General features: G+C 50.2%; 2 protein-coding genes across 2 annotated transcripts; one reads left to right on the top strand and one right to left on the bottom strand.

The window, feature by feature from the left end:
* The first annotated feature begins 1088 nt into the window (after window positions 1-1088).
* unc13d (unc-13 homolog D (C. elegans)) lies at window positions 1089-13528 on the top strand. Its single transcript, XM_062474713.1, has 33 exons — window positions 1089-1200; window positions 2090-2116; window positions 2533-2589; window positions 2748-2804; window positions 2918-3025; window positions 3117-3176; window positions 3443-3509; window positions 3737-3917; window positions 4070-4114; window positions 4467-4538; window positions 4761-4830; window positions 4983-5087; window positions 5572-5664; window positions 5922-6022; window positions 6428-6545; window positions 6710-6831; window positions 7101-7191; window positions 7508-7564; window positions 7891-7988; window positions 8106-8157; window positions 8483-8613; window positions 8835-8955; window positions 9359-9511; window positions 9648-9743; window positions 9856-10137; window positions 10259-10338; window positions 10561-10675; window positions 10955-11026; window positions 11161-11244; window positions 11429-11549; window positions 11695-11818; window positions 12193-12401; window positions 12808-13528. Exons 1-33 carry the CDS (start codon window positions 1141-1143, stop codon window positions 12921-12923), a joined length of 3345 nt encoding a protein of 1114 aa, XP_062330697.1. The 5' UTR covers window positions 1089-1140; the 3' UTR covers window positions 12924-13528.
* Window positions 13491-22180, bottom strand: unk (unk zinc finger). Its single transcript, XM_062474714.1, is given in 16 exon segments — window positions 13491-14676; window positions 14959-15219; window positions 15405-15586; window positions 15838-16023; window positions 16139-16228; window positions 16362-16545; window positions 17290-17355; window positions 17755-18035; window positions 18187-18271; window positions 18931-19048; window positions 19171-19306; window positions 19484-19580; window positions 19582-19627; window positions 19880-20056; window positions 21069-21278; window positions 21831-22180. Coding segments are annotated over 16 exon segments (2421 nt in total). The 5' UTR covers window positions 21983-22180; the 3' UTR covers window positions 13491-14526.
* Window positions 22181-22307: the final 127 nt, after the last annotated feature.

The raw sequence follows: 22307 nt of genomic DNA, 5'->3' as shown, positions 1-22307 counted from the left end.
GGCTACCAGGCTGCACTGCCCACACGGGGTTTGTCCCTGCCACTACCAATATTCGGATATTATAGAATCGGATGTAACCAACAGATTCATTTGTAACTTCACCTTTTAGGCTATTAAGTTCACAATTAAATATAGGTATAGGTTTATAGGCTCCTATAAACCCAAAATTGTAGAGGTTTATAATCTTTAAAATGCAAGCCAATATAGTTCTTCTGGTGGTGTTCAGCCCCAAGCTGTGCTGCATGTATCAAGCACCACTTTTTACATAAAGGGATTACCGCCATATACTTTTGTACCCATGCAAAGCACCCCATGGTCGATCACTGCAATGGGATGCTGTGCTGCTGTGCGTTTGTTTTTTTTGTTTTTTTCTCCTCATTGCTTTGGTCAGAATAGTCCAGTCATAAAGATTGTTTAAATTGTGCCAGAGGGGCTGGAGTGATCTCAAGGTGGATAGGGTGGTGGATGACACAAGAGTATAGAGTAAAGCAGAGCAGAGGATAATTGAGTAGATTAGAGTATAATGGAATGGAATACAGGAAAGGAGAGTAGAGTAGAATATGGTAGAGTAACACTGGCACTTTATTGATCCCAGAAGTAATACCACTAGGATAGAAAATATATATATATATACACATTTTACCCCCCCATTTTTTTTTTGTGGGGGGGGGATTCTCTCTTCTATTGAGACCCCAGTCCCCCAGTCCCCCCTGATTCCAAAAGTGGTCATGTGACTGTGTTTGACGCCAAACTGAGAAATGTACGAAGAGAAAATGAATGTTCAGAGATTACATTTTAAGAGCACAAGTGTGAGTGCTGGCCAGATAAAGTCTATCAAAACAGGGGAATCAAAACCGTATCTGCGGAAGGAACAACGGTCTCTCAACCCTGACGTGCAAAATGAGAGATAAACTGTGTTTGAACAGAACATTAACGTTCTCTTAGCTCAAGTTCAGAGTGAGAGAGAGAGACCGAGTCGAAGAAACGGTTGCTAGTCACAGTTACCACCTTCTAGAGGAAGTGATGACTTCCTGAATGCTGTGTGATAATTTAACTCGCTAGCTCTCTTGATCTCCTGTCCGCGTCAACACACAGCTCAGTGCGTCTCTTCACAGGTGCTTCTCTCCCAATATCACCATCATGGCAACCCAGGATGGCGTATCCACAGCGGGGGACAAGCTGCTGCATCCACCTGATCAGGCAAGAACCACCAGACTGTGTGTGGTTCTCAGTGTAGCATTGTTTTCTGAATGTGGGTTTTTGCTAGTTGTATAGGTTTCTGAATATGGGTTTCACGAGTTCTCTGGGTTTTGGGGTTATCTTAAGCAATCAATGACGTAAACATGATGATTTTTGTATTATTATTGAGAAGTTTTTTGACAGCATGCTTTCATTTGCTGAAGCACTGGTTACTTTCTTGAGAATGATATGTTTGTGAAAAGCAGTTACTGAGTTATGTTTACAGTGTGTGAGTTTTTTCAAAGAACAAGCTGAACACCAAATTGGTGAAGGTATGGATCTTAAGTAGCCTATATTCTGGTTTCTTAAACCCGATGACTGTAATATGACACTTTACAGTCATCAGGTTTATGTTATCACATTGGTCCAGGGGGTATTTTTTGGAGAAACAGTGTGTGGGTAGACGTCAGAAAAGTATGTGTGTACATTTATGTGTGAGTCAGTGTGTGTGTGTGTGTGTGTGTGTTTGCGTGGGTGCCTTGCATGTGTGTAGGCATCAGAAAGGTACAAGAGATCCCCTCTCATCTGATCCTAGCCGTGAGCCTGATAGTGAGAGAGAGAGAAACAGAGAGGTGGTATCATAGTCTCTCAGTTCTCTCCACTGAAGTTTCCTTATTGTCTGTAAGGAGGAAGTCAGTCCTAACAGTGAGGGCTATCAACTGATTGTCACCCAGTTATTTGCATGGGATTGTTCCATTGTAAAAACTCAGATGTGTCTCAAACTCTGCCTCACTGTGCAGTGTTAACTAGCGAACCATAACAGAGAGAGATCCATCTACAGGCACCGGACAGTAGGTAAAGAGGGTGATCAGTTTTGACTGTGTCGTTTTTTTCGCCCTTTTCCATGCAGACTCGAGGCTCGACCAGGAACAGACAGGTAAGAAGCTTGTCACTGCCCGGGGGTCTGCCCCACACAACTGTGTGTCTGGTGCCAGGATTGAACATCTCTCTGTCTCTCTCTCTCTCTTTCTTTTTCTGTGTCTTACCTTTTTCCTTCCTCTATTTCTCTCTTTCTCTATACTCCCCCCCCCCTCTCTCACTTTTTCTTTTTTTGTATTTTTCTCTGTCTCTGGGTCTCTCTCTTTCTCTGGTTATCTCTTTTTTTCTGAGTCTCTCTCTTTCTCTGGTTATCTGTCTTTCTCTGGGTCTCTCTCTTTCTCTGGTTATCTGTCTTTCTCTGGGTCTCTCTCTTTCTCTGGTTATCCCTCTTTCTCTGGTTATCCCTCTTTCTCTGGTTATCCCTCTTTCTCTGGTTATCCCTCTTTCTCTGGTTATCTTTCTGTCTCTCTGCAGGGCTCCCCAGGCCATGTGAGGAAGCTGGGAATGACCAGAAAATTTAAAGACAGGAGGGTAAAGTATTGAAATAGCTCTTGCGCAAGTGTATGGCTGTTCATCACCAGACACTTCCTCAAAGTAAAGAGGACGACATCTCCACACTCGCCAGAAGCATGTGACTGTGCAGAGCAGGAACAGGATCAGAAATGGGATTCTTTTTCATGTTGTCTCAGGACTTGAAGGAGGCAGAAAACCCTGAAGAAAAGGCAAAAAGACACAAGGAGCTAGAGGTGGCTGGCATCGTCACACACCCGCTTATATTCATCAAATCCTAATTACACTTTAAATAGGAATAAGCATGCATGCTTAAAGCATCTTTTTATCCTCTCCCCTCCTGTCTCAGTTGAAGCCCCTGTATAAAGAGCTCCTATACACTATTGCTAACAAGCTGGGCAAGCCAGCCTCAGGAGAGATCTTCACTGACAGCCATCTTCAAAGTTACATCAGAGAGGTGAGCAAACACACATACACACACACACGCACACATACACACAAACACACATGGATTGACTTACTGTTGTCACACTGTCTGTTTGGGCCAGGCCTTCTGCATGACCGAGTCAGAACACAGGAGTCTGATGGAGTGGGTCAAGAACACAGAGGTGAGCCTGGGTCTTCAGAACCTTCTTCTTTAGAACTTTCATCTTTAGAACCTTCATCTTTAGAACCTTCAGCTTTAGAACCTTCCAGCTGTGATCCATTCATGATGATCCCATCCATCCTTTGGGCCCACCATCTTGACCTGTCTCTCCATTACATGGCTTGTTTTATATCACCCGTCTTTCCATCACATGGCTTGTCTCTCTGTCACATGACTCTCTCTTTATCACATGAGTATCTCTTCATCACATGACTATCTCCATCCCAGCCTCCTGTTTACTGTCTGATGGCCACGTTGAAGGAGGCCAAAGGCATCCTGGGAAAAGACATAAGTGGTACGCCCTCAGATATCACACCAATCAGAAACAAGCCCCTGAGAGTCAGATGACTGAGACTGTAATTACAAGACAGCCCTGTCCACAGTGTCCAGTACTGTACATTGTAGTAAAGTACAATACGGTACAGTACAGTACATTGTAGTAAAGTACAATACAGTAAAGTACAGTATGTTATAGCATTTTGTGGTCAAGTGCAAAACAACATGTAACGTGTATGTGGTCAGGCTTCAGTGACCCGTACTGCCTGCTGACGGTGCTGGAGGATGAGAAGGAGAGCCGAGCACGTCGCTCCAGACCCAAGCCCCGCAAGGCTGTGGTGCAGGATGCCGCCGCGGGCGAGAGAGTCTACCAGACGGAGATCAAGAAGCAGACCCTCAACCCCATCTGGAACCAGACCTTCGTACTGTGAGTGTGTGCGTCTGTCTGCGTGCGTGCGCGCGCTGTCTGTGCTGCGCGCCTGCGCGTGCGAGTGTCGACCCGTGCGCGTGTGTGTGCGAGCGTGCGATGGAATGTACGCGTGCGTGATTCTAAAAGGCTTTCGTTTCGCCCTCCTTCAGGGAGTTCGAGGACATGGCCGGGGCCAGCTTCCACATGGAGATGTGGTAAGATGACACACTCTCAGTCCCACCCTCGTCTCAGTATCCCAGCACCCGTAGCACATTTATATTTTTATATCAATATATTGGGGGGGGGGACATTTTTACCAGATTTGAATATTGGGGGGGGATGTGTCCCCCCCAATATGTATTATGATTACGGCCTTGCACCATGTACAGTGCAACAAGAGTAATATCACACACAACATCACACAGTACAATGCAAACAGTGTAATACTGTATCTGAAGTGAAACATGAAACTGTTGCAGGGTGCACGCACGCACGCACACACACACACACAAACAAACACACACACACACTGCACAAACACATGAGTTGGTGTGTTCTACTCCACAGGGACAAGGATGAGGAAATTTCCCTTGCTCAGAAACTAGAGGAGATCAGAACCAACTTTCATGGACTGAGGAGGTGAACGCTCTCTCTGCATCAGCACGACCTCCCGCACACACACACAGTAACACTGGAACGCTGGACACACGCACACGCACACAAACACACACTAACAGACCCACGCTAACACGCGCACACACACAAATAAAGACACATACTTCAACATACACACACTAACCCCTAACACACATACTCTAACACACACACACAGTCATTCTCAGTGTGACTGTTTCCATCCAGGATGCTCAAGGATGCCACAAAGGAGAAGGGCCAGGACGACTTTCTTGGCAACGTTGTGCTCAGGCTACAGGTAGAGCTTCACACACACACACACACACACATACACACACACGTGTACATTGGAATGAACCTCAGGGTGTGTGTGTTGGTGTACGTGTGTGTGTCTGTGTGTGTGTATCTGCGTGCATGTGTGCCTGCTTGTGTGTGTGTGTGCTCCTTCAGGAGCTGCACTGCTCGGAGGACGCCTGGTACGACCTCCAGCCGAGGACGGAGACGTACCCTGACCGAGGCCAGTGTCACCTGCAGCTCAAGTTCATCCACAGAGAGGTGGGACTCTCCGGCGCGCCCCGTCGTCCACCGCCACCGCGCTGGACTTCTGTCATCCTTCGGTGAACATGACAGGAGCGCTGCGTCTGTGGCGCTGGGCTCTGAGCTGGCTTCTCAGGGGGAACACTGTGGGCAGTCGTAGGCCGTCTTGTTCCTCTGATCGTCACCCGTAAAAGAGGAAGTGGTCGGATGTCACAGTTCTCTGATAGCCACTTCCAGATATGATGAAATTCTCCCTGACTGCAAAGAGTATTATCAGTCACAAGCCTACTGTATTATTATTATTATCATCATCGTGTAAAAATATTTCATGTGTTTTATTTATCAATCACACAGGAGTCAAAAAATCTATATATTATAAAGTATATATACTATATTTTTCTAAATAGTTAAATACGGTGTATACATTGGCTCCTGTGTATTGTTTTGATTGGCTGGAGCTATCTCCAGCTGCAGGGTAGTAAAGGTGTCGTGTCTTTGTCAGAGAGACGAGACCTTGAGCCCAGGCCGCAGCCCCTACATCAACTACTGTGGCATTCTGCAACAGTTCGTCCAGTCACACATCGCTAAGCAACTGGTAGGGGTGTAAACTGTCTTTGTGTTTGTCTGTCTGTCCATCTGTCTTCCTCTCTCTCTCTCTCTCTCTCTCTCTCTCTCTCTCTCTCTCTCTCTCTCTCTCTCTCTCTCTCTCTCTCCCCAGTTTTCTGAGCTGCAGATAGGGGTCCTGTCTGTGACATGTACTTGCTGCTTGCTGCTAAAGCTGTTCGCTTGGTAACTCCCCCCTCTTCTAACCCCTTCTCCACCTTGCCACCCCCCCCCCCCCCCCCCCCCCAGGGCAGTGGGACATGGAAGGGGGAGTTATGTGGGGAAGGACAGACTCTGCTAGAGCTCTACGCCACTCAGAATGACCTTTCACCTTTCCTTCAGGACTTGGCGTAAGCACACTCATACACACATGCATACTCACACTCATACATACGCACACACACACATACACACATGCAGACACACACACACACACTAAAACTCCAACACGCACACACTCATACACACATGCATACGCACACTCATACATACGCACACACTCACACACTCACACTCATACACACATGCATACGCACACTCATACATACGCACACACTCACACACACACACATACACACATGCAGACACACACACGTGATTTCTTTGCAAATGATGTGTAATGTGTCTTTTGGTGCATGCATTTGCATCTGTGGTTGAAATGAGTTACAGTATGTGTGTGTGTGGTTGACAAGATATTGTGTGAGTGTGTATGTGGTAAACATGATGCTGTGTGTGTATGTGTGCGTGTCTCACAGAAAGTGGGTATCCTACAGTAAGCTGTACCAGAGTCTGGAGGTGGACTCCTCAGTGATGTTCCAGCAGCTCACCAGCATTGAGTACCACTGGCACCAACAGGAACTCCCCTACCAACAGGTACTACACTGTACGGTCTGGGTCCCCGGAAGGAGCAAATCTGGGATTTGTCAACTGAGTAGCACTTTGGAATAATGACATGGCATACTGAATTGTGTCTGGGTGTATTAGTGTGTTAGTGAATAGCTCATTTACGCCTGTGTGTGTGTGCGCGCGTGTGACAGAAACAGGAGCTAGGAGACTCCCTCCACAGCTTCCTCCAGTACGGCCTCTGTCTGGTGGCCAAGTACCGAGACATCTTCCCCCCGACTCCGAAGGCCACGCCCCGCCTCCACACGCTGCTCAGGTACCTGGCAGGAACCCCAATCATGGAACAGCATGGTGTTCATGCAGCAACCTCTAAATCTGCAGTCAAATGCTCTACCAATGATGTGCTGTGTTTGGGTTGTCTTTGAGAGTGTGTGTGTGTGTGTGTGTGTGTGTGTGAACATATGGATGTGTGGATGTGTCTGTGTGACTGTGGGCGTGTGTGTGTTTGTGTGTGTGCGTGTGTCAGTTTGAGAGCGCACGGCCGGTGTGTGTGAGAGCAGAAACTCTACCTCTGTCTCCATGCAGGATCCTGGCTCAGATCTGTAAGACCAAGGCGTTCCAGCAGCTGAACCCGGCCCAGTTTGACCTGCAGGTGGAGGTCAGCGACGCGGTCCAGGTGAGGCCTGCTAGGGGGGGAGGGGGGTGGGGGGGTTGACACTTTGACACTTGACGTCAAAGTGGTGGCGATAGACGGCCTCCATTCAGAACCGTCATCAGGCTCCTTTATTTATTCCTCTCGTCCTCAAACACGCTCCCATCGTCGTGCAGTGTCACGGCTGACATGGTTCATGACGACCCACACGAGGCACCGCAAACCCCAACCAGTTACCGTCTCCTCTGTTGGGTTTGGAACGCAGTGCGAGGGGCGAACGCACAGCTATGAATCATGACGTCATCGTTAAAACGTTGTTTGTGTGGATTTGTCTCCTCAGTCCGGCACACAGGAGTGGTTTGCCATCCAGAAGGGCTTGCACCAGCCCATGACTAAGGTAAACGCATGCCTCCAGCTGTTGGTGTCAAATTAGGATTTACAGAAAGCATGAATGAGAAGAAGGAGTGGGAATTGAGTTGGAAGAAGTGACCAGGAAATTGAGTTGTTTGGTTCGTTTTTCTTTAGATATCACATTCATGGTACTACATTACAAGACAGTTGGAAGACAGATGGTTGATCGAATGAATTTGCTTATGTAATGTTCGTGGATGAAAAACACTTTATGTAACATTACCATACACATTTCTAAGAATTGTTATAAACTTGTTTGTAGTTACAATGTTTTACTTTCTGTCTCCATCTTTTCTCCCTCTCCTCCCTCAGGACCTGTCAGAGACTGTGAGCGCCCTCTCCAGGCTGATTAGGGAAGTGCAGGAAGACATCTCAAACAACAAGGACACTTGGAACCGAGTGTTTGTCAGGTAAAGAGAATGTGTCCATTTAGCAAAGACTTTTACCTAAGCTACGTACGGGGTGGGGGTGGGGGGGAATCAAACCTGGGATCTCTTGATGTGTGAGTTTTACTCTCTCCTCCACAGTGCTGTCCAGCTGGATGCCTTTACTGTTGTCTATCAAAAGCAGGACTCTCTGGTAGGTGACAATAAGACATGTTTTATGATGTTCTGTTCAAATGTTGAATATGAGAATATTATTATTCATCTTAATAATACCTCCCCTGCTCCTTTCCTCTCCTGTCCTCCCCTCTGTCCTCCTCTGTTCTCCTCTCCTCCCCTCTCCTCCCCTCCCCTCCCCTCTGTCCTCCTCTGTTCTCCTCTCCTCCCCTCTCCTCCCCTCCCCTCCCCTCTGTCCTCCTCTGTTCTCCTCTCCTCCCCTCTCCTCCCCTCCCCTCCCCTCTGTCCTCCTCTGTTCTCCTCTCCTGTCCTCTCCTCTTCTCCTCTCTTCTCCTCTCCTCCAGCTAGCTGGAGAGGTGCGGGAGACCTTGTCTCTTGTGGAAGATCACATGGACCAGTCTCTAGCCAACAACCTGTTTCCTATCTACCTGAGCCTGCAGGTCATCCACAAAGACAAGGCCTACCTGCAGAAGAGGTGGGCGGGAACCTGCTGCAGACTGGAACCATCACGATTATCATTACAAATATCATTACAATTACAAGTACACTTATAGAGCAAACAATGGATATTGATATGATCCATGGTTTAGAGAGCAAACCTCGTATATGGATTTGGTATCCATTACTTGGATCCAATAATAACAATTCAAATGTGACTTTTGAACAGTAATGATAGTATGGTTGTTACGGTTACAGGGGTAAATTACTGGAGCTGACCAACTTCCATGAAGGGTTCCGTGAGGCCCTTCCCTATTGGTTGAACAAGGCCTTCAGCACCACCCAGACCAGGGTGGAGAAAGCTGTCCAGGTGGACCAGGTGAGGAGCTCACGGCATCTCCACAACCCTCACAGAGCCAGAATGGAGATGATGTAGCGGTTCTGTTTGCCACGGGGCCAACTAGGTCTCAGTCACATGTGGCCAGTGTTATTCTACCTTTAGGTTGTGTAATATACCCTGGATGTGGAGCACGTCCCAGACTTAGTACAGTGCTTCTACTCTCTCAAGTGCTTCTCTCTCTATCTCTCTCTCTCTCTCTGTCTCTCTCTCTCTCTCTCTCTCTCTCTCTCTCTCTCTCTCTCTCTCTCTGTCTCTCTCTCTCTCTCCACCCTGTCTGTCATCCCTTTTCCTTGTTCTCCCTCCCCCACTCCCTCCCTCTCCTTCACCCTTTCCCCTCCCTCTCCCCAACTCTCCCTCCCTCTCCCTCCCTCCTCCCCCCCAGCTCCAGCCCCTGCAGTCGGGCACCGTGCCGATCAAGCACAGCTCGTCCGCGGTGGACCTGGTGGCGTGTGTCCAGCCCGTCTGCCAGCTGTGGGAGCAGCTGTCCTGGCCCGACCCCGAGGAGGCCTTCATGCTCATGGTCAAACTCACCGAGGTAGACGCCAGTCCTCTGACTCTCCGCCTCCAATTCGGCCTCTTTCACTCGGCGTCCGACTGCCTCGAACTCGAACTCTCTGACTCGTAGTCTGCCTCGAACTCTCCGACCCTACTCTGTGTGTGTGTGTTTTCAGGATGTGTGTAAGATCGTGGTGACCTACTGTAGCATCCTGAAGGAACGGGTCAGGAAGCTGTCTGAGAACTCAGACCATGGCAGTGCCATCAACATGGTGAGGAGACCGAGAGGAGGGAGAATGTAGAAAGGAAGGGAGAGAGATGGGGGGAAGGGAAAGGAGAGGGATGTAAAAATGAATAATCCCCCTCCCCTCCCCTCCCCTCCAGCTGTGTGTAGTGGTCAACGACCTGGAGCACCTGCGCTCGGTCCTCACCCGCCTGCCGGCGCAGCTCAACTGGGATGGGCTTCGCGAGCGCACGCGTCACGTGATCAAGGAGGTCCAGTTTCACAACACGCTGCCGTCGCAGCTGCAGCACGCCCAGGGGGTTCTGAACCGGGAGATCCGCTCCGCCGTGGACACCCTGGGCCGCAGGCTCAACACCGACATCGAGACGCACGTACGCAGCATGTCCAGCAGGGGGAGACTCCCCTCCAAGTCCACCGAAGATGTGAGGAAGTGATGTCATTCCGTTTCTGGTTGGAGCATTGTATCGTGGTGGTGTTGGTTTTCTCATGCTGAGGGGAGTTCTGGTATACTATCCTCTCCTCTCGCCTCCTCTCCTCCTGCAGGCTGTGGTTCCTCTGATGCGGTACCTGGAGAAGGAGCTTCAGTACATGCATGAGAACCTGGTCCAGGAGAACTTCAACAGGTACCTGAGACACCACCGCAGAGGGTTAACCTTTGTGTGAATGTCTGAAAACAGCTTGCCATGTCAACTCCTCTCTCCTCCCCTCTCCTCTCCTCCCCTCCCATCCACCCCTCTTTCCCCCTTGTATGTTCTCCCCACCCCACCCCTCTCTCCTCTCGCCCTCTAGACAGTCTTGTTGTGTTTTGCAGTGTTCTCATGTGTTGTGTGTGTTCTCTACCCCAGCCTGCTAACTCCTCTGTGGACTAACTCAGTGAAGTGCCTACACCAGGTGGCCACCCAGTACGAGAACAGAGAGGGCCTCATGGTCTTCTGTCAGAGGCTGCTGTACACACTCCAGGTTAGTGCACACACTCCAGGTTAGTGCACACACTCCAGGTTAGTGCACACACTCCAGGTTAGTGCACACACTCCAGGTTAGTACACACACTCCAGGTTAGTGCACACACTCCAGATTAGTACACACACTCCAGGTTAGTACACACACTCTAGGTTAGTGTACTCCTGGTTATTTAGACTCCAGGTTATTCATTTCCATGGTGTGCTTATGTTGTTTCCATGGCGTGTTCAGTGTTTCACAGTCGAGAGCAGTGCTTTCATGGTGTGTTTCGTGTGTCAGTGTCTAGAACAGTGTTTCCATGCCGAGGGCAACGGGCTGCCTCTGGACATCCTTCACACAGATGACTACAAGGTGAGGAACAGAAACACCCCCGATGAACCCGGAGCAGGTCCACGCCTGTCTGCCATGTGAGGTGTTGTTTGGGTGTTTCTGTGTCGGCGAGTTGTTTACTCACGGTGGTCTGGCCTCCTTCTCATCTGCGGCAGGTTCTGAAGGCCTACCTGACGCACAACTCTCTCAGCAGCCAGCAGCTCATAGAGAAGTTTCTGGAAAGGAAGGTCTGGGAACAGGTACAGCCGTTTGACAGTCTACCTCTCTACGGCATGGGCTTGTGTGTGTATGTGTATGTCGGTGCGTGTCAGAATGTGTACCGTAGCGACAAGTATGGTGCTGTCTACAGCTATCTACAGTGTTTGTGCTCACGCGCGTGCGTATCTGTGTGTTTGTATGTGTGTGTATATGTGTGTGTGTCAGAACGTGTACTGCGGTGACAAGTACGGAGCCGTCACCCTGCTGGCGTCCTACAGGAGGTCAGACCAGAGGCTGCGTGTGGAGGTCCTCAACGCCAGCAACCTGCTGCCCATGGACTCCAACGGTGAGGCCCCACACACACACACGCACTCTCACTCCTACACAGCCAGTGACACAGTGACACAGACATTGACCCGGACAGTGACACGGACAGTGACCCGGACAGTGACACAGAAAGTGACGGCTGGCTGATGGCTGCTCTCCTGCAGGTTCCAGTGACCCGTTCGTGGAGCTGTGTCTGCAGCCGCGTCACACCTTCCCTGAGGTGGAGCCCCGCCGCACCGCCATCAAGAACTGCGACCTCAACCCACTGTTCGACGAGGCCTTCGAGTTGTGAGCAGCACGCTTCCTCCACCTCTCTCTCTCTCTCACCTAGAGGAACCTCTCCTCAGGAAGTCTGCTCAGATAACGTTCTTCATGGTTTTACCTTTTGCAGTTGTAATCTCGTTCCTTCCTCCCTCTCCACTCCTCATCCCTCCCTCCTACACTCCCCACTCCTCATCCCTCCCTCTCCACTCCTCATTCCTCCCTCCTACCCTCCCCACTCCTCATCCCTCCCTCTCCACTCCTCATCCCTCCCTCTCCACTCCTCATTCCTCCCTCCTACCCTCCCCACTCCTCATCCCTCCCTCTCCACTCCTCATCCCTCCCTCTCCACTCCTCATTCCTCCCTCCTACCCTCCCCACTCCTCATCCCTCCCTCCAAGCCTGGTGTCCCTGGAGCAGTGTCAGTCCCCCGGAGCGAGCCTTGTGGTGACGGTGTTGGACCACGACACTCTGAGAACGGACGACTTCGAGGGCGAGGCCTTCCTGGCGCTCAAGGCCGTGCCGGGGGTGGGGGGCGGGGCGGGGGGGGACGCGGCGGACGCCACCCCTGCCAGGATCCACCTGAAACTGATCCACCCCAAACCCAACGGTACCTCCCGACCACAAACTAAACATTTAACTACAAATGTGTATACAGTATCTAAAACCATGACAGCTCTCCTTAAATCACAGTAAACTACACACCTCTCCATAGTAAACTACATGTCTGAATATACTACTTGTATTTCAACATTTCCCCATGCCAATTACACATCCATCTATACCAAAACACCCTTCTACATGTCTGTCCATGAGACTAGCGTTACACATCTACAGCATTTTGAATGTATGTTTCAATTGGTTTCAGTTGAATACTACTTTCATAATAAATGAATGAAAAGTAACTATTCACAATTCACCCTCATATTCTAACATCCAATATGACATATTCTAGAGTTCACTCTGTATTCCCCAAAATGTACAGTAGTAGTGTGTCTGATGTGTGTGTGTTCCAGATGACAGTATCCTGCGGCTGTTGGAGTCAAGGAGAGGAGAGAAGGACGTCCAGGTGTTTGCGAAGAAGCGTCGCCAACGAGAGAAGCAGTCTCAGGAGGAGAGGGCCCAGGAGTGACGCACAGGAGGAGAGGGCCCAGGAGTGACGCACACGCTTTCTTTCAAAAATATACATTTGTTTTAATTGCTCTATTCCAAAACCGAGAGGAAAAGACACTGTATGTAACTCTGGGGTTTTGGGGTGGTGTAGTCTGTGTGCTCAGGGAGAGGACGGGAGAGTCACAGTGATAGATCATGAAACACTCTCCTCAAGTCTCGTACACACACACACATACACACACACACCATCTGAGAAGAAACTTAAGCCCCAAACTCACAGGCACTTGGATAGATCAGAGACGTGATTGGATAAGGGGTTGTGACGGATTATAGAATAGTGCCTTCTGATAGGCCGGGTCCATTTTTGGTCAAGTTGCTCACACCAATCAGATTCTGAGATCTACGCCAGTGTCTGTAGTGGGCGGGGACTCGTGAGGGGCTTGTTGGGTATCCATGGATACACAGAAATGCACACACCTCCTATTTACCTGTCTCCTGATACCTAGTCCAATCAGGGTCTGAGAAAGGTATGACAGCACAGAGCAATGTAAAATTAAGACAACCTATGAAACAAGGTGACATATAAAATGACAACAAAAAGAAATTGTATGTAAAAAATAAAAATACAAGTGACTGATTGTTAAGTAGAAAAAAAGGCTTGTCGTTTTGAACTACATGGAAAAAATATATGCCATTTCAAAGCCTACATAGATGTGACTGAGTACAGTTGTCTTTTCGACTGATTGTGTCATCATACTCCCCATTGTTCAGTTTACTAAGAAGAATCTGACCACGAATAAAACCTGAGTCTTAAACAGAGCCCATCTGTTCCCAACACGCATTCCTCCTCCAACAGCACACCCTCCCACATTCACATGTGCTTCACTACGAAACCGGGACAACTTTACATTTAGAAAACATTCGAAAAATATATATGATAACATAATAAAGAACCAACCGAAAAAGCCAAGGTTCCCCAAAACTCCGACAGGATGGCCCACCCATTTGGCTAAAGCGTTATGGAATAGCTGTCTGGATAAGGCTGAGCCGCTGGTTAGTTGGTGCATTGGGCCCGAACACACCTGACCCTGGATCAGCCCGGTCGGGTCCCTCCTGTTGGGTTCAGTCAGCCTGTGGTGAGCTGAGATGATCCTGAATCAGCTCTTACGACCCGAGTCTCGGTACTGTATGTTAGTCTCTGAAAGGAAGTGCTGGCTGACCTGAGGCCAATGTGAGGATAAAGGGCTGGTCTCCGGGCTGGTCTTTGGGTCAGAACTGCTGGTCTGGATTCAGAGGTTAGAGCATAACAGACTGCTGGTTAGTTGTTCAATTGGTGGAGAAGTGTCCGATTTGACTGGATGCATCTCAGCTTTTTTTTGTTGTAGCTAGTACCACATCAGCCACATCGGAGGCTAAACGATGGCTAGCTCCCAAGGAGCTAACGATGGCTAATCTGATCTGGGGTCAGTCCTAGAGGATGCTCGGGTCATAGCCCTGCCTTGAGAAGGCCCAGAGGCTGCTCTGGGATCAGTGACAGGAGGGTTTACCGGGCTGGTGGGTCATCCCCAGGTCAGATTAACAGACCTGGGGGCAGTGTCGGGGCCCGGGTTGGGGGGAGGGGGTCAAGACAGCGGTCCGGGGGTCTGGTCGGAGCAGAGGGGGCAGCCCCTGGAGAAGCAGGCGTCACAGTTGAGGCCGTGTCCACAGGGGAGCGTGACGGAGCCCTGCTCCCCACACGCCACGCAGCTCAGCCCCTGCTTCCGGTACACCACCTGGGGGAGACGGGGGGGGAGACGGGGGGCAGGGAGGGAATGAATGAGCGACTGAATAAATGTGCGTGCGAATGAGTGAGTTACAGCGCGAGTGACATTCTGATATCACCAGACAGGGTCTCTGCATGGGGGGAGGAGAGGGGACTGTTCCGACGAAGTTCGTTTTACATGAATGCGTTTGTGCGTGTGTGCGTATACTGAATGTATGTACGTGTTTGTGTGTCTATATGTGTGTGACTGCGTATGTGTGTGTTGTATGTATATGCGCGTGCCCAGACCCACCTGCTCCACGGCCTGCAGGCAGGAGCAGAGCTGGGCCTGCAGGCTGAGGACTGACTCCAGGGGCATGTGCTGCAGCAGCTGCAGCTGGCCCAGCGCCTGGTGGGGGTTCTCCCCGCGCCGCAGGCTCTCCAGCGCCCCCTGCAGCAGGGAGGACTGCCGCCGCGCCTCCTCCTCCGCCTGGCGCCCGCGCTCCGCCTCCAGGGCCAGGCGGCCCGCCAGGGCTCGCGAGTTCTCCGCGTCCGCCTTGAGCACCTCCCAGGGCTGGGGGGAGGAGGGAGAGGGGGGAGGAGGAGGACGAGTAGGGAGAGGAAGAGGGGGAGGGGGAGGAGGAAAGGGGACAAATGGAAACCATGAGGACAGGCCTTGGGGGATATTTTCAAAGCAGTCAGGCCACTCCAGTGTTTCAGGTACTGGGTCGGAAGGGACGCGCGCGCGCGCGCACGTACCTGTGGGGTGTGTTTCCAGGTGTGGTCCCAGTGCTTGAGGGTCCTGTGCGCGTCGTCCAGCTCTTGCCTCAGCCTGCAGGGGTGGGGGCAGGTGGGGGAGGGCAGCAGGGTGGGGGGGGTGCTGGGGGAGGCCTGCCCCGAGGGGAAGTGCTCCCAGATACTGCTGTTCATCCCGTTCAGGCCTGGACACACACACACACATATACACACATTACACACATGTAAATACCCCCACACAAACTCACATTACACATTATACACACATGCACATAAGAGCACACATTACACACATATATTACAGACACAAACACACAGTAACAGCACACAGACACACACATTAGCACACATACACGGTTCGGATACATCTAGAACAGGTAGACCCCCCTGCTCACACTGAGGCAGGTTGAAGGTCATGTGACCGAGTTCCACCAACCTAAAGAGCCGTGCAACGGCCCCAGGAAGCTGCTCTCCGATTGGCCAGGCTGGGACAGGTGGGCGGAGAAGAAAGGGGAGGGGTGTGTTCTGATTGGGGGAGAGGGCGAGGGGGGGGTGAAGGGGATGGAGCTGTTGAGGGATCCTGGGATGTTGACGGGCGCAGAACTCTGAAGCTGGTTTCCTCCTGTGTGACATCATATCCTGTTACAGCAACAGTGTCTTTGTAAAGTGTGTGCCTGTGTGCGTGTTTGCAATGCGTGTGTACGTGTAATGTGAGTGTGTGTGTGTGTCATACACACCTAGCATGACCCCTACAGAGCTGCTGTCCAGACTCCTCTCCAGGGCCGACATGCCAAAGTCATTCAGGTCCAGATCATCAAGGGCAGACTCTGTCAACACACACACACACACACACGCATTAGTAACATACACACAAGCACACATTACAAACACACACGTTACAAACACACACACAGACAAGACTACGTTCAGACCGCTCCTTCGGCCGGCATGCAGACTGACCTACGACGGACTCGACGGTGTCGCTGGTGGGGTAGAAGGGCAGGGCGTTGGCGTTCATGCCCGAGGAGAGGCCTGGTCCTGGGGGGCCGGGAGGGGCCGGGCTGGGCGGGGTGGCAGCCAGGCTGGAGGGGATGCTGGAGGACAGACTCAGAGGACTGCCCACCGGCAGGAACACCAGCAGGTCCTGGAGGCAGGAGGACCACCGCTTACACCACTAGGATTATCGTTCCATTTGAACATTTTGTATTTTGAACGAGTGTTGTTGTTTCAAAGGGGTTTCTGTCGAGAGGATGTGCTGCATTGCTAACGGCTGTAGCAGCTTTATCAAGAGGGTTCTTTATTTTCAGTAGAGATGCAGGGAATTTGATCTCCACATTCAGACTAGGTCGATACTGCTCAATGTTTACATGGTTTAGGTTTCAACTGTTTTCGTTAATACATTGTATTCTCTGGAATATTTGTCTACACTGTTGGGGAAGAAGAAAATCGAGCATTTTAACCCTTGTGCTGCCTTCGGGTTACAACGAACCATCGTTGTGCTTACCCAACTTTACCCAACACAAAAACAAATAAAAAGCATTTTCTTTTAACCTTCGCAATGTGGGGGGTCTGAGACGGCCCGACGGTTAAAAGTAAATTCTTCGCTTTGTTTTTGTATGCAGTAATGTTGTCGCAATACGACGGTAGGTCACAATGACTGATGGGTCACAATGACCCGAAGATAACACAAGGGTTAAGGCAAATAACTGCATTTGACAACAAACGTTGATCTTTAATTGGAATATTTGAAATGAATCCTACATACCAGTACCTGAAATGTACTAATATTGTTATTTGTCTCTTTGAAGCGAGACTTAAACCAAAAGACAAAAGCCGTGAGTGTGTGTCCGTGCGTTTGTTGTTTGTGACTAGGGTGGAGGGTGTCTACCTGTTTGCTATGAACCACTGCCATGTCTCTACTGCGCTGCTCCATGGCAAAACCCCTCTGCTTCGCCTGCAATAAATCAAAAGGTATTTGATGTGACTTACTTGTAAACATAGACAGACACCATCCTTCGACTGGCCCCTCTGAAATACTGCTCGTATAAAACAGAGTGACTGTCGACGGACAACTAGGCAATCAAATCCCATCCCAGATTCCTACGTCAGTTAGAACATTGACAGCTGAAAATTCCAGCCAGCAGATTTGAAGTTACGTAGCAATTATGTAACAACGTGAGTATTATAATTTTGTTTATTTGTTTTATTTAAAAGGGACCATGGACAGTTAAAAACATAAATGTCAGCATTCGATGCACCATACTAGATAATAGCTTTGAACTGATTAACATCTGTAGTTCCTTAGCACCACCCCCACCTCCCCCAACCCTGACCACCCCACCCCCAATCTCACCTGGTCTTCCCTCTCGAACCCGGGGGCTCTCCCGTACCCCCCCTCTCCAGCCCAGGGGGACAGGGGCTCGCCCCCTCCACACACGTCCTCACACATGGACAGCACCCTCCCCAGGATCCCCTGCTCCGCCATGCAGCCCCCTCTGGAGGGGGAGAAGGACTCGTCCTGGGAGCCCGGCCCCAGGCCCAGGCCCCCTGGGCTGGAGGGCACCTCTTGAGCGGGGTGGGGGTCTGGAGGTCCGGGGTGAGGAGGGCAGGAGGGCTCTTCGGTGATGGGGGGCTCTGGAGTGGGAGAAGGAAGGATGGAAAGAGAGAGAGAGGGGGAGGGAGGGAGGGAGAGGTGGAAAAGAGACTAAATAGATAGTAGTGTCATTGTGTTCAGGGTGTTACTGTAGAAGGTTAGGGTCAGAATTGTGGGTGTTCAGGGTCTTACTGTCGAGGTGGGCGAAGGCACAGAAGGGGCCCCTGGGACAGCACCCACACTGATGCATGTCGTTACACTTGGTAGATTTATAAATCTGGACACAAACAAGAACAACACCCTCCATTACAGTCTTAACTGAGTTTGTATGTTTCTGTGTGTGTGTGAGTTTGACTATGTATTTGTGTGTGTGCTTACACACTTCAAAATTGAACTGCTGCTCGATGGTGCATGTGGATACATGTGTGTGTGTATGTTTGTGTATGCATGTATGTGTGTGTGTCGACCTCACACCTTAGGATGGAACTGCTGCTGTGTGTGTGTGTGTTTACCTCAGGATGGAACTGCTGCTGTGTGTGTGTGTGTTTACCTCAGGATGGAACTGCTGCTGTGTGTGTGTGTGTTTACCTCAGGATGGAACTGCTGCTGTGGGTGTGTGTGTACCTCAGGATGGAACTGCTGCTGTGTGTGTGTGTGTTTACCTCAGGATGGAACTGCTGCTGTGGGTGTGTGTTTACCTCAGGATGGAACTGCTGCTGTGTGTGTGTGTTTACCTCAGGATGGAACTGCTGCTGTGTGTGTGTGTGTGTGTGTGTGTTTACCTCAGGATGGAACTGCTGCTGTGTGTGTGTGTGTTTACCTCAGGATGGAACTGCTGCTGTGTGTGTGTGTGTTTACCTCAGTATGGAACTGCTGCTGTGTGTGTGTGTGTGTGTTTACCTCAGGATGGAACTGCTGCTGTGTGTGTGTGTTTACCTCAGGATGGAACTGCTGCTCTGTGCGTGTGTGGCAGTACTGGCAGCCCTCTGATCCTTCACACTTGCTGGGATCTCCCCACTCCTCACTGTGTTTCACCGATGGACACGGCAACGCTCTGAACACACACACACACACACACACACGATTCCTACTCAGACTGTACGGTCCATTTCACTCGTGGATGATTATAATAGTAATTATATACTTAATTTCCAATACGGCGTGTGTGGGCCGTACCTGTATTTGTGTTTGTGTGGGCTGCGCCTCCTGTCTTTGCTGTTGTGGTAGTACGGGCAGGCGTAACCTTGGCGACAGAGACGAGGCGGTTTTTTACACAGTTCCGTCTTGTAGTGAGACAGAACATAGGTGGTGTCTGAGGGGGAGGAAGGAATAGAAGGAGAAAGTGGAGGAGGGGGGGGAGAGAGAGAAAGAAGTAGAGAGACAGGGAGAGGTCATTTGAAACTGATCTTCTCAGCACCACGTGTGTGTGTGTGTGTGTGTGTGCGTGTATGTTTGGTGTGTGCGTGTCTGTGTGTGTGTGTGTGTGTACCTTGCCATCGTGGCTCCTCACTCAGGATCTTCTCGATGAGGGCAGTGCTGGCTGCTTGTCCCGACTGTCCATCTCCTCCTCCCCCCCCCCCCTCCTCCCTCCCCCGGCCCAGAGGCCCCCTGGGAGTCCAACACCTGCACCTCCCTGCAGAAGGACACACACACACCCACACACTAATCAGGGTCCGCATACTCAATCACACACACAATAATGCGCACACATGCGCGCTCACTCACCATTTAGAGTCCACACACGCACACTAAATACGGTCAACGCACGTATATACACACACTAATCACAGTCCACACACACACACACACTCACTATTTAGGTTCCACACACACACACTCTCTCTGTACTCACTGATCTTGCCTGTGGCAGTCGCCGGCGGCGTACCTGATGTCGTAGACGGGGCAGCGCAGGTCATGTGACCCGTGGGCGAAGGCGCAGTGGGAGCCGTTCTTGCTGCAGTGGCCCTTAGAGTCCGTCTCGTGGATGCAGGAGCCCGTCTTGTAGTAGCGGAGGTGGTACCTGCGCTCCGTGTCCCCTGCCGTCCGGTGCAGGAATGGACATCTGACACACACACACACACACACACACACACAAGTAAGCAGAGGCAAGCAGGCAGATGCACACATGCAGGCAGAGGCCCACACACACAATCCTTTTGGTTGATGAAAAATGGTGTGTGTGTGTGTGTGTGTGTGTGTGTGTGTAGAGTTAGGGATGGACATGTCCTATTCTTCAGTTGAACCCGTAGTACAGATGACATCCGATTATAGATACTAGAACATGCCCCTTACTGGGCTTATGTTCTCTCAACACGGCAACATTAAAGCACAGGCAGTCATTCAGTCTCCTGCATTTCCACACCTCATGAATCATTGATAAACAAGTGTCAGCCATATCACTGGAGTGCATCATTGGCATTCCCTGTGTGTATGTGTGTACGTATGTGTGTGTGTGCCCGCTGTTGACGGCAGGTGATAACATGTCAGCACTTCTTCATCTGTCCCTACATAACAGCCGTGTGTTCATCTGCTTACGACAACAGCGAACAGCCAGCCCACACAGCAGTCCCTCTGATCAGCGTCAGTCGAAAGAGACCCGTTAACGGCCGTGTCTCCCGCTGGAGTCCTGCTTACTGACCCAGGTGGGCTTTATTATGCAAACTGGCCTAAGATGAGCTGTTAACGAGCGGTTGGTGAGGTGAAGGTTCTGGAAAGGACAGGGGATGAGGCCTCACAGAGAGAGCCAATCGCAACCTCGGGCGTGCACAGAGTTGGGACGTGACTTAGGAAGGTCGTCGAGACTATTGTTGTCACATGACACCCACAGAGGGTGTGATGTAGAGTACTCTCCCTCTCCTTCCCCCCACCAAAGTTCTAGTGTTGAATGGAGGAGTCAAAATAGAATTCACGTCTGTTATGACATTATTACATTATAGGGTGCCCATGTCAAAGGGAGTTGGTTTACACACGCTATGCTTCCATATGCCCAGTGCCACGACACTTCCCTTCTCTCAAACCACAACCCCCCCCGTCTCTCTCTCTTCCTCCCTCCCCCAGGCTTGGCCCACACTCACTCGTCTCCTTCGGGGCAGGTTCCTGTGCCCTCATCATATTTGGTGCAGTAGATGTCTGGGCTGTAGTTGAAGGTCCCGTCTCTGCGTCGCATGGGCCTGCGGCGCCGCTGGTTAAGGAAATGCCAGTAGAAGCAGGCGAAGGGTCGGTGCTGGGTGCACTTGTGCTGCACAAACAGCGGACACTGCTCGGTCCTAAACTCCTTCAGGTATCTTGGGAGTGGGGGGGGGGGGGGGGGGGGGAGAAATTGACCAAATAGTGGCGAAGTTAGGAAAAGGGAGTATAGTACCAGAGTTTTTGTTTTGTTATAGCATCAGTAGACAAATATGATGGTAACTAATACTGTACACTGTAGAAATCTGAATCGCACCGTTGCCTCTCATTCATTCACGTACACACATTTGTGGACCTTGCATTATATAATCAAACATTACAGATGACAGATGAGTGCATACAACTTTCGTTATTATTGATGGCTTAAGGGAACAAACCGAATTGGAACCAAAGACCTAAAACTCCCAACAGTTCCAATCCACCGCTCAATTCTGGGTAATACCAACTCGGTCTTTTTAAGTAGGCCTTCATGCACTACACTAGCTAAACTTACAGCGTTAAACATCAATTGCAAGCTTATTCGATTCCCCCAAAAAGTTGTTGTTACACATACGACCTGAAAGATGAACTTATTTCATATTTTACAAGTGTGTGTTTTGGTACGTACGCCAGTGCACGTGAGATTGTTGTGTACATGAATGTCTACGTACGTATAATGTTGAGGTTTTTCAGGCTGTACGTGCAGAACGTTAGCGGGAGATGTAGATCCTCCAGCAGGGGACGGGGAAGAGGAGGAGGAGGATGGTCCACCGGTGGTCGTAGCCCCCGTAGAAGACAGGGGCTGCGTGTGTGTTCTAGACATTTTTTTTCCTGTTTAAAGCTACTCAACCTGCTTTCTATACCTACAAGCGTCGAAATCCGCATTCTTGACTGATGTGCGCTTGCGCAGAATGTAAGGAAATCGAAGCGTCACGAAGTCAGTGATGAACTATGGGACATGAAGTTTCAGGTCGAATCAAGCCGTTAAGTAATTTCAACCGGTATAAAAACGGAATATCATCTAGTAACGTTATCTATATAGAGGTGACTTGAAACCGAGGCTAATATAATGATCACTAAACTATACACAAAAACGAAAATAGGAAGTTAATCGGACGTTGGAAAGAAGCCATTTTTGACGGAAAATC

This window comes from Osmerus eperlanus, chromosome 12 (genome assembly GCF_963692335.1).
Source record: "Osmerus eperlanus chromosome 12, fOsmEpe2.1, whole genome shotgun sequence".
NCBI lineage: Eukaryota > Metazoa > Chordata > Actinopteri > Osmeriformes > Osmeridae > Osmerus > Osmerus eperlanus.
This window is presented reverse-complemented; position numbering and strand designations above follow the sequence as displayed.